A 12,180-nucleotide genomic window follows, 5' to 3' on the forward strand; every position below is an offset into this window, starting at 1 on the left:
TCTCTCTAGCGGAACGTCCTTTCTGATTGGCCACCAGTTCTCTCTCATTTACCACCCCTGTACCAAATCTATTCAATCATCCACGTATTCTTGCTCCTCCTGCCTACTCTCCCATGAGAATGACCCATTGCAATGTAGGCTGAGACTGGTCCAGAGTTTGGCTTGATATAAACCGTGCTGCTGGAAAAAAATGCACTCCCAGAAGGCCGTTTGGCTGATGGGATGTGTGAAAAATATTTCAAACTGTATGGAGAGACAAATATGGGGAGACGTATTGTCTACATATATATTTTAATTACCATTTTTTATGCATTTTACCATTCTGAAAGGTATATGGGAAACTCTTATACAATGTACTCTTGAATGCAAAAAATACAATGACTTAAGGAAAAACTAAGAATCCAAAACGGCCATGATCACTGTTTGTTGCTGGCCGCTTGGTGCTTCGAGGCGACGCCACTCCTCCTGCCACGTGGGGCCCCGCCACGCCTTGCATGATGCAAGCACTCACTCCTTTAGTTTTACACGCAAGGCTTTCATATTTTTTTTTTACCCCGAGATATCTGCTTTGTACACATATTCTCTATAATTATAATCCCCCTTTTTTATATCCACCCTTCTACGGTGTCATTGATTTCTATCCAGCGAGCCTAATGTTTCCGAAAGGGAGACTTCTCGCACCACGCGCCGCATTAGATGTGGATTTGCGCCGACCTTGCACTCTCTGGCAACGACTAGGGCCCAGGCGAGTGGCTACAAGCGGCCCGCAGCACGGGCCCCACACAAAGGAGGAGATCGCTACTCAGCCCCAGTGACCCCGAGCAAACCTCGGGGTCACTGCAGAAGGGAGACCGCTCGCCCGCCTGCCCACCAAGGCGATAGAACGGCGGTGGCTATCGAATGGCCAAAGAACCCAGACGTCAATTGAGAACTTTTGTTACCGTTCCAAAAATCAGTCACCTCTCCCGGCAACACGCCGTGCAAAAGAAGAAGACGAAGGCTAAACTGCTCCTCCTGACGCACTCATCTGGCTCAACCATCTCGATATAAAATCGAAGACGTCGCTCTACATCAACATCACCCGCATGATTAAGACTAAGCCCTAGCAAGGCCTGGGGGCAGCTGGTGCAGCACGAGGTGCCAGCTGGCAGGGTGGGCTCTCCTTTACTTATGAAACAAAACGGTGGTGGGGGAGGGATATAAAAACAATAGGAAGATTAAAAGTGTTTTTTTTTACTTTAAGAAAAGCTCTTGGGTAGACTTTTCTCTGGCTGGCTGATGTTGGAAGAGACTGGGATTGCACTGGCAAGTCCTTGCCAGGTTCAGTCGGGCGCTGAGTAACCACTGGCTTGCACTCTGTGTTTGTGCGCGGCCCGAAGGAAATTAAATGTGAGGTCCCTTCCACACGTGGCTGCGTGCGCGCACTGTGCGTACGTGTGTCTACGTGCACTGTGTGTGTACGTGGTGGTGTGTGTGGGGCGGGAAAGTGTTTATCTGTTCAAGAGCACTCATACGCGTCCCCTTGTGAATCCGCCCAGCGGTATCTGGTCCGTGTTTCCAATGTTACATTCAGGAGTAATAATGATCCTAGTTTATCACCGAGGAAGCGTCTCGTATTCTCTCCATCTTTACGCAAACCATGCTCACCGATGCAGTCAACAATGTTAATACAGGGATGGACGTGTGTTCCATTGCTGTTGTCAACTTAAAATTGTTCATGTGTCAACTTTATTAAGTTGTTCAGGCTTTATCGGGGCACCACAGTGTAAATGTATCTATTTTATTATAAAATTAGTCAATCTTTCTGCCCAACACTATTGTTCTGGCCCTGATTTCTCTATTCGCTTCCTTCTCACTTTTCATGTTGTGGCTTTTTATCATCTCGGCGACCAAAGTCACTGTTGCAAATTAGACTGTCCTCTTGCGTTCTCACCCGAAACATCAAAATGCGACGTAAGCTTCTGCGATACGTTTTGTACACTGTATTTATAATGTAGTGTTCGGGCTCCGTGTAGGGCCTACGTCGTCAGGTAGTTTGCTTTGCATAGATGTGGGAGTTTGAGCAGAGCAATCGAAACGCCGAGCCTTTATTCATTAATACGCAGGTGCGCCGCCGTGAGAAAGGAAAAGTTTCAAAGGGCAATGCGTGAAGTAGCTAGGCCTCTTGATCCGGAGGAAGAGGGGGGGGCTTTCTGCAGTAGCAGCGAACGAATATCCAGCGTGAGACAGGCGATGTGTGGGAGGTAAATGTTTGTTTTGTTTCTTTAACATGCGAACGCAAACACCGTAAATCACGGGCCGCGTTACGACACGCCGTAGCCATCGGCAGATGGCCACAGTTTTGACACGAAATGCCGTTGGGGCCGCAAGGAGCCGTTGGGCGTTGCGTGAACGCGACGCATCGGGTGTTGGTGCGTCTCAGCCTCCGGGATTGAGCTGCGCGGCGCGGTGATGTCAAGCGGAGCCGCGGCCGAACGACGCGGATGAAACGGTTGGTTTACAGAATTCACCGGGGCGAGGAATTCCGTCACAGAACACCCCCCCCCTCCCTCCCACAGGTGAGAGGAGGATGAACCAGGCCGTGCTGGGTGTCTGATCCGTGCCAGAGAGGGCATGGTGGCATGAATGGGTTGACTCTCTTTTCTGTGCGGGCCCAGTTTGTGTGTCCACAGTCAAATGCCCCCCCACCCACCCTCGTTCTTTACGAACAAAGCGTGGGCAAAGAGCATACCTCTTCCGCATGTTTAGATAACAACATAAATAAGTGGACAATATGCCTCCTTCCAATATCTATGTGGATGGAAAAAAAGTATTTTTCAAGTGGAGGGACAGATACATGAATGAGGTTCATTTTCTGATTGTTTACTTTGTTACTTTTGTTCCCCACAACGACACAAATCATTATTTCACATTAAAGTTGTTGAGCAATAATTTTGCCACATTAAGTCAGACAAAGCATGGAGGCTCATGCCTGGTTTGACGGCTCGCGTAGAGATTGGGGAAAATCTCAAATCTTCTGGGTGACGAGTTAGGAAATAGCAGTGCGGCGAGTGTGTTGATAAACCCATCTGTGCAGACCTTACAGTTGTACCTCGTCATATGGATATTCTCCATACATCCGAGCTTCTTTCCCCAATGCAAACACTTCTTACAAAAACTGCCCAGATATCCCAACGCAGGGCCTTGCCCACGAGTCTTGAAGCCGAGTGAGGAGTTTCTCAACAGATATATTCTAACATTGCACATGATGGCGGCAGTATGTTCAGGAGGGAAATGTCACGGTCGATGCCTGCTGGCCATGAGAGGGCTTCAGCAGACAGAGTTCGTGTAGTATTGCTCTTCCTCCTCCGTTCAAGGAACACAAACCACAGTGGCTTCACTCTATGGTCCATAGCTTGGGTTGCATGGCTACGATCGCACTACAACTATGGCTTGTGTCTTTAATTTTATACTCATGAAGAAGCTCTGCACATTGGCCTTTTTATGTTCTGATGCTGTTGATGGTTACACCAGTGAAATATTTACATGGCTTCGAAAGTTGACTTCAAGCTTTCGTGACTGCAGGAATTCATATTATTTGGGTCTTTCTTTTGCCTCAGCAGCTCTCTCGTTATATTTTTTCACCTGATGTCGATTGCTTGTGTTGCGATCAAAACGTCGTGATAATTTCATTATTTTTCTATCTACGTGGCTTGACCGAAAGACCCAAAGAATATGGCTTCTAAAGCTTAATAAGTTCTATTTACAAGCTTTATTATTAATGACCCACGTACTTATACAATAAAAGTGCATTACTAATCCATAAAATACAGAATAAGTGCCTCGTTATAACAGGGACAGTCACGACTGTGGCAGAGGGGAGGTAAATCCCCCAAAGGAGTCATTTATTTCCTGCTCTTTCAAAAATCCAATGCGTTCTCAAAACGAGAAATAAAAAAAACGTTTCCGTTCACTCGAGGCCAAACATCACTTTGCCGTGCGTCGACTCATTTTTTTTATCCTTTCCGTGCAACCCCCCCCCTCCCTCCCCCTCAACATTGCACGCGTGGGATTGCTCCTCTTGGAAATTGTAAAAAAAAAACTTCACTTTTAATTTAGGCTGTAATCCTTCAAATGGGCCTGTTTATATTGCTTTCCATCTGAATGGCCCAAGCGTTGCCATTGTTGGCCACACAAATCGAGCGCGGGACAAAAGCTTTTCTTTTGCCACTTTCTTTCTTCTCCGAAGAGCATTCCGCCCTCACGCACAACGGTGCGCCGCCCCCTCTCGCCGCTAATCGAGATGAATTTGTTAGCAGCGGGTACTCGATCACCCCCCACGGACACCTCTTCAAGTCAGCAGAGGTCAAACGTGAGCCTCGTTGGACACCGGTGACATGGATTTCTCATCGATCTTCCTCTCAAACCCCAGGAAGTAACAGATTCCTAAGACAATTAAACAATACAGAGCCTTTATATGGAGGGAGAGACATGGGAAGGAGGCGTGTTTTCGACTCTTTAACTCTGATGTGCATCATTCGCCATACTTTTGATAATGGTTTTACCCAAAATATGCATTTTTTCTGAGACATAAATGACAAGAGTGATTGTGCGGTTGATGTTTATGTTGGTTTGCGCTGTCCGTGCAGGCGTCCATGTGCACGAGTGGAAGCTCCTCCACCCGCTCTATGCACGCAGAGCCAAATTCGGTTTCTTGAGCACGAGACTCAAAGTGATCTCCGTCTCCATCGGGCATCGAGGCGCTGCTCATTTCTCGTTTACAGCCTTGAACCAGTGACGATAATTCCACATTCCTATGGTGGGGGAGAGTCTATCCATCGGACCACCACTGTTGCTCTTCCCCACCGAGTGGTGCTCATCTCACCGACATTAGAGGGAGGGATGATGGGCCGAGTTAACCCACTTAACTCCAATCGCGAGCCACTCTCTCGAGCTTTGGGCCACGTGGCCGATGAAGTTTAGTCTGTGATCAGAACTCGGTTCTCCGTTTCAGAGGTAGCCACGGTGGCTGCCCCTCCACGCAGACTCTTGTTTTCTCCCACAGCAACTCTCGTACGGCTGCCACGGTAACTCTCGTTCGGCTGCCATGGCGACTCTCGTTCAGTTCCCATAGCGACTCGTTTGGCTGGCACGGTGACTTTCATTCCGTTCCCACGGCGACTCTCATTCCGTTCCCATGGTGACTCGTTCGGCTCCCACAGTGACTCTCGCTCGGCTGCCACGGCGACTCTCATTCCGTTCCCACGGCGACTCTCGTTCAGTTCCCATGGCGACTCTAGCTCGCTGCCACGGCGACTCTCGCTCGGCTCCCTCCCATTGGCTTCGGCGGCCTTGGTTCCGAGTAGCTCACCGTGACCACAATGCACTTGGCGCCCGGCCGTGCCCCACGCTGCGAGTGCCGCTAATTAGTCCCCTGCTCGTCGCTTGGCTCACGGTCCTGGCTTTGGTCGCGCTGCCCTGAAGATGTGTACCAATGCTAATGTTTCCCCGAATACAAGTTGAGCAACATTTAATTATTCACATTATGCCTTGGAACCAACGATGGTATCGTGTTGCAGGAAATCTCACTTGAAATTAATAAAATATATAAAGTTGACAATACCCCTCCTTCCCAAATGTGTCTCTCCATATACAAGTACTGTAACATAATCATTGCGCTCCTTGTACTTTTTGTAAGTAAGAAAACAACGTTGTTGCTGCATATTCTCCGTAGGGATGCCAATGACGATGTTGTGCTGTGAGTTATGTATTTTTATGTCAGACTAGGTCCCAATAAGCAATACGTTTCATGCGGTACAATAATCCTGGCAAGCCACACCAAACGTTAACCACACATTAAGTCACGTTGGCTCATTAAAGGGGCATTGGCTTTCACAGCTAGACCATCGCTAGAGCCTCCACGAGTGTTGAAACGTGTACCAGCAATCTCCTCCCCACAGCTCGTGACTAAACATGCACGCACGGAGGCCGTCCACGGCAAATTAAGATGGAGAGAAAAATAAATTAAAGCTATTCGAAACAAACTACACTAGTGTCAATGATATATAGAAAAATATATAGAGTGGTAGATGTTTGTGCTTAAGCTGTCACAATATACATTATAACCTAAACATGGGGAGCAAGGGAGCGGCCCGTGTTATCCTGACGCTATGCTGAAGAGTGAAAACTCCCATTCATTAATTTAAAAAAGAAACACATTAATTTATAGTCAGCCTCACAGACGGCTGAATAGGAGGAATTGTATTACAAGTTGCTATTGCTCTTTGAGCTTAGGAGACGCGCACTCAAGACGGAGTCTCTGCGCAGAGTGGACTCTCTTTTCCGACGAGGAGTGCTTCAGTCTTGGCAGCGACTAGCCGGAGGGAGTTTGAAGGAATCTGAGGTGGGAGCGCGTCCAGGCAGGATGCGGGAGTGGGCTCTGAGGTGGTCGTGCCCGTGGCACTAGTGGTGAGCGAAGGCTGCTGTCATCAGCAGAGACGTTTTGGCGATATAAATGATATCGTGTATTAAACTAATGTTGTTGCAACAAGACTGATGGGGGGGGAGGAGGGGGCGTTATATTTCCAAATGAACAAATTAATTACAAAAATACTACATAATTGGGAAGAGCAGTGGCGCAGTGGTTAGAACACTGCTATCTGAGTTTCGACACCTGAGTTTGATTCCCAGCTGCAGGTGACATCCAGGATGAATGAGATGTATGTATGTTGACCTTCTTTCGTACCGTACATAGCCAACCGTGCCAATCGGAAGTGCCGGGGAAGGACTTGGATTCACCATGACAGGGCCGATACCTCGAGCCCAGGAGCCAGGAGCGCCACACAAAATCTACATTGCACCTCTTGAGGGGTCATTAAGGCAAGTAGGTCCACGTGAACGACAGCTCAACAGCCAGGTTGCTGAGCTACTCATAACAACAATCACTACATGTACCCAGGAAAGCCTCACTGAGACTGAAGACTTATGTTTCAGGAGGGTCCTGCCAGATTTGAGACGGTTGGCCAAGACCAATGACATTATGCGTGTGTGCTTTGTTGGCTATTGGAAGAAACCCCATGCAGAATAAACAAACTGTTCACAGAAGGACACCCGAGTCAGGAATCGAAGCCAGCACCTTCTGGAAGTGAGGGAGGGGCAACTGTCGCCACTGCACCACGCCGAGCGGCAGGGTGGCGCAGATTTCTAAACGTTACCTTTCAGTTTAACACGTAGCAGGCTTTCACGACCAATATCATAATAGAGTTTTTTTGGGTTAGATCGCATAAACCTTTAAAAAAACCTCGATTATGGGCGTTACCTTTCGTACGCGTCGGGTGAGTGAAGGCATTCTGGCCTCTGCAGGGACCCTCTCTTAGACATAGGTCCACGTGCACGCAACCACTCCACAGGACACCAAAGCAACTCGCCATGAACCGAACCATGAGGCGATAATCACGAGCATCAACCGCAGGCGACGAGGGAGGGATTCGGCGCTGGGTGTGGCGCTACTCACGCAGTCCCGGATTATCCCAGTAGCAAAAGTAGATACATGTGTATTAGCTACGGGCCCCGCACTATCAAGGGCCCCGCGCTAAATGCTTTCAAGCTATCAAATTCCGGTTCAGTGATTCTGCACTTGCTCTATTACTAGAGTACTATACTGCCTTCAACTTCCATGAACGACTGGGTGTTTAAGGTTAGCGATTTTCCGTATTATCTGTCTCTATGGCAAACGAAAAAATACAATTACTTTACTGTGCGAGTTAAAAATGTATGTGTTTTAATATTTAAGTGTTTTTTTTTATTTAGGGCTCCTTTATAACATATGCTACATGCCCCGCACTAGCTTAATCCGGCACTGTTTAAACTCACGCTTGCAGGCCTTGCGGTCGCTGATGTGCTTGCCGAGGTCGCGGTAGAAGCCCTCCTTGCAGTAGTGGCAGTGCCGCCCGGCCGTGTTGTGCCGGCAGTTGAGGCAGATGCCGCCGCTCTTGCGGCCCGACAGCTTGTACAGCTCCATGTTGAAGCGGCACTTGCGTGCGTGCAGATTGCAGTTGCACGCTGCGGTGACACGATGGGGGGGGGGGGGAGACATGATCAGCGCTGCTGCTGCGCGATGGGCAAGCGCGAACATCGTGGGTATCAGAATCAGAAGATGTATTTATACCGGAGGATTCCAATGTGCTGTAAAGCTCTCTGGTGTAAAAGCGGCACTCGCTGGGGCTCCCACAGCGGGAGACGCGCTGCGGCCGCTGGGTCACAAACGTGGCCTGGGCACGGACGGCTGCAGTGTGAAGTGGGTAATTATGGAAACGCAAAACATTCCCCAATAACACCGTGGCCTTACAAAGGTACACAACAAATAGCAGGTGACGTTTTGGGTAATGACCCTTCCCCATAATATGATCATGGGCAGCGTGTGAAGGCTAATGCCCCAAAACGTCGACTACGTCATAAAGTGGTTTCCTCTCAAGGTTGCGGTATTATTGACGAATGTGTTTGGGTTTTTTTTTGTTACTTGTGCACGACTGCTAATGTGGCATCACCAAAAATTGTGTATAAATTATGGTTATATTTTTACAACGCGGACCGTGGACAAGCACAACTATTGTCAGGCAAGACAATCTACATCCGGTAGATGACAAAAAGGCAGGGACCATTCCGTTTCTCCGACTCCTAAACGTGTCGTGCGTGGCTCTCGACAGGGTCGAGGCCAAGTGGGAAGCGCTGAGATTCCCAACGAGCAGGGGAAGGGAGGAGCGGATGGGGAGGAGGAGGTCGACGCCACGGCAACAGCCAGGGGAGGAGCAGAGCGGCTCGACCACGACGGAAGGTCTCGCATCGACTCGTGTGCACCATGTCTGGAATCTCTAGGCCTAGTATCTGTAACTCATTAAGCACATAGACGTGTATTTGTTGATGTGTCACTGACAGCGAGCTGATTATTTTTTTGACGCGAGTAAAATCTTCACTGGTACTGGACAGCCCCATCATTCGTAAACCCGCACTGACCAGCGAGGGGAAGTATGGTCAAACAGCTGCTATGACCGACATGGCATGAGGAGGAATCTTTCATCTAGCATGAATTGACAAAGGCCTGTAAATGACTTCCATCATCATTATATTTTTACTGCTTCTGTATAATACAAAGGAATTGAGAGTGCCCATATACATATATATTATAAAACTGGGGAGTTTTTGTACAATATTATTACTTTTAGTAACATACTCTTAGTTAAGCACGTGATGCACGGTCCCATAGAGATTTTAATGTTGTTGCTTCTGACCACGTTTACCGTTGTTGTTGCCATTATAAGCGACGTTCAACATCGCCGACAATCGGCTGCCTTTGTGGCGAGCGTTGCGCCGCGGCAGCGCTCGCTCGCTCCGCGGGGCCGCGTGCGCGAGGACTTTCAAGGAGCTCGTTTAGCCTCCCCGAGGCCCTTAACATGCAATGTTCATTTTAAATTGGGGCTCATTCTGAAGATACGAAGCAGACCTCGGGCTTCAGTCATCCCGTTAATTACCCTTACGATTTATTAATGCAAATCACGCGACGGCTGAGCTGCGTCTTCTGATGTCTGGGAGCCTCGTTACCCCGGGGCCTTCAGACACGTTTCCACAAAACGTATTTTCCTTCGGAAAATTTCACCGTCTGTGTCCTTACACTTCCAACTGTTGTGCTATTTAACGGTTGTTTGTGTGTTTAAGATTAGTTCCTTTATTGTTTACCGCAAAGTTTAAATTGCCAAACAATTAATAAACCAGAGCCATGAGCGTTTCGCGAGTGCTCCGTGGCGTTATTGTGTTTGAAATTTGTTTTAGTTTGTAAATCAATCTCCGGGGTTTTACCTCGAATGTTTATGAGACAAAATTATTATATGGGCATTTATGGAGAACATAACAAACAAAATGAATAATCAGACAATACGCCTCATCGTATCTGTCCTTCACAATCGAGATGTCCATCTCGACAGAGTTAAGCAGACGATATTTTTACTCGACAAACCAAGAGCTAAAAGATCCGCAGATGTCGTTCGCTGTGCAGCGCCACTTGAAATTCCATCTCGCGAGGCGGTGGCCTCTACGATAATTATAGAATGTATGTGCCGGATGTACCAATATTGAAGTTATTTAGCACCGTATGAAATTAACCGTGCTAATCGGGCTGGCCGACTGTGCGTCTCAACTAGGGGTCGGCACGGTTTGAACCGACTCAAACTGGTTTCAAATTGAGCAATCCAAACCAAACCAGCGACGACTGAACCAAACCAAACCAAAACCAAACCAAACTAAGCTAAACCAAACCTCTTAAGTTGGCTTGAACCAAACTAGTTTGAGCCGGTTCCACCCTGTCCGAGCCAAACCGAGTCGGTTTTCGTAGCCCCAAACCAAACCGAACCAGTTCAAACAGAGCCAAACCAAACCGATTTGGTTCGGTTCAAACCGCGGTTTGGTGGTTTGAGCCAAACCGTGCCGACCCCTAGTCTCAACGGTTAGCGACAGCAGTAGGTTGATTTAAATTCTAGTTTCATCATTGACCGAGCAGATTCATAATGAAGAAAAAAATAATTTCGAAAGCTTTGTCAACATTCTGGCACGTCGGAACAAGAATTAAATATTCGATTAAAGTATCCTGGAACGACCGAGAGACATTTTAATTGAGGGTAAGAATAAAGTGGAATTAATTTTCACGATAATTTTCCAATAATTTCACAAAATGATGAAAACACAAATTGTAAACGTGGTTCATTTATTTCTCTGACATAATCAGCAGCTACACAGGTGATTCGAAAGCGTTCTTTACCGACCAGCCATTTTAGCGTGTTAAGGGCCACAAATCCTGAAATAATGAAACGAACAAAACCGGCTTGAGAAATAACACGACCGCAGCTGAGGTCACGATTTACAAACTCAGAACGTAAATTATGAAAAATCGTGCAAACTGCAAGTGCCGAAATGACTTGGAAATGATTTGTCAAATGCTCAGTGTATTTGCAACGCCTGTGGTGATATTGAGACAAACAGGATCCGGGACTGAAAAGTAAACCTTATCAATGTTTTGTTGACAAAGAGAACGGAACCAAAGACGAAGTGTGCATAGAGATGTATGACAAAGATTATGTTTGTATATTTAGTCAACACTACGTTTGTATAATTTTGAAGTGAGCTGCAGCTTCTATGTAAAATGTAGAACCTGTCAGGCCTGGCAAACGTTGAAACCAATCGCCGTAGTCCTACTCACTGTGGATGTGTTTTTAAAATTATTGATAGCACGTACGCTGCATACAAACGCGACTTCAAAGCAGCTCTATTTATTTTGGAAGATGGCTATGAATAAATGAATGCAATTTGCTATGTATTACTTCTCTACGCCTACAGCAAGGACACTGCTTTTCTTTGATCTCATAAGGCTCTCAGCTCTGCCAAGATATTTCACAGCCAATGGAATAACCGTGCCGGGCCCGACCTGAAACAACGCTGCGCTGCTGTGTTTAGTTGCGCACGGCCCACTCACGATCAGGGTGATGATGCACTGCCATGGGAATCGAGTTGGTAAACGCTGGCACTCTATGACGGCACTTCTCACAACACAACACGTTTTGTATTGTGTTGTGAAAAGTTACATTTCAACCACTTGTAATACGTATACATATTTAACGATACGACCATTGAATGAATGTGTATACACTGCATGTATATTGGTTCCCACCGTACTTTGTAAATAATGATTGAGAGAGCGCGACCGCTTGTTGACTGACGAACTCCATTGAGAAGATCTGCCACTGCACGAGAAACCCAGACACCCGCCCTCGACTCCTGGCCACGGCGAGCATGGCTGGTGAGCGATCCGCGCACCGCTCTCGAGCCCCCCCCCCCCCACTGCACCAAACCGCACTGAGCAATGTGGTAAAGTATGGTCACAACCATCCCCCATTGTTCGACGCAGCCTGGGTAGGCCTTCATCCAACAGTTGGTTGACAAAAAAGCTCAACAGTAATTAAAAGAGTTGAAGCTTTCGTGACTGCAGGAATCCATACACTTTGATTCTTTCGGTAAAGTCACGTAGGTAGGAAATTAATAGATCATGACGTAGCAGTTCTCCTGCTGTGTTTGTTTCACCTGATGACGGTTGCTTGTGTTGCGATCGAAACGTCGTGATCTATTAATTTTCTATCTACGTGACTTTAACGAAAGAAC

At 47.3% G+C, this 12,180-nt stretch overlaps 1 protein-coding gene across 1 annotated transcript in view; it reads right to left on the bottom strand.

The window, feature by feature from the left end:
• The window catches only part of LOC144932346 (netrin-1-like), a 97,339-nt gene that overhangs the window by 35,321 nt on the left and 49,838 nt on the right, over positions 1-12,180 (bottom strand). Inside the window, exons 3-4 of the mRNA XM_078856286.1 lie at positions 8,147-8,263; positions 7,852-8,040 (exon numbers count right to left, since the gene is read on the bottom strand). Of these exons, the coding sequence (XP_078712412.1) occupies positions 7,852-8,040; positions 8,147-8,263 (306 nt within the window). The remainder of the gene's footprint in view (positions 1-7,851; positions 8,041-8,146; positions 8,264-12,180) is intronic.

Source organism: Lampetra fluviatilis, chromosome 5 (genome assembly GCF_964198595.1).
Source record: "Lampetra fluviatilis chromosome 5, kcLamFluv1.1, whole genome shotgun sequence".
Taxonomy (NCBI): Eukaryota; Metazoa; Chordata; class Hyperoartia; order Petromyzontiformes; family Petromyzontidae; genus Lampetra; species Lampetra fluviatilis.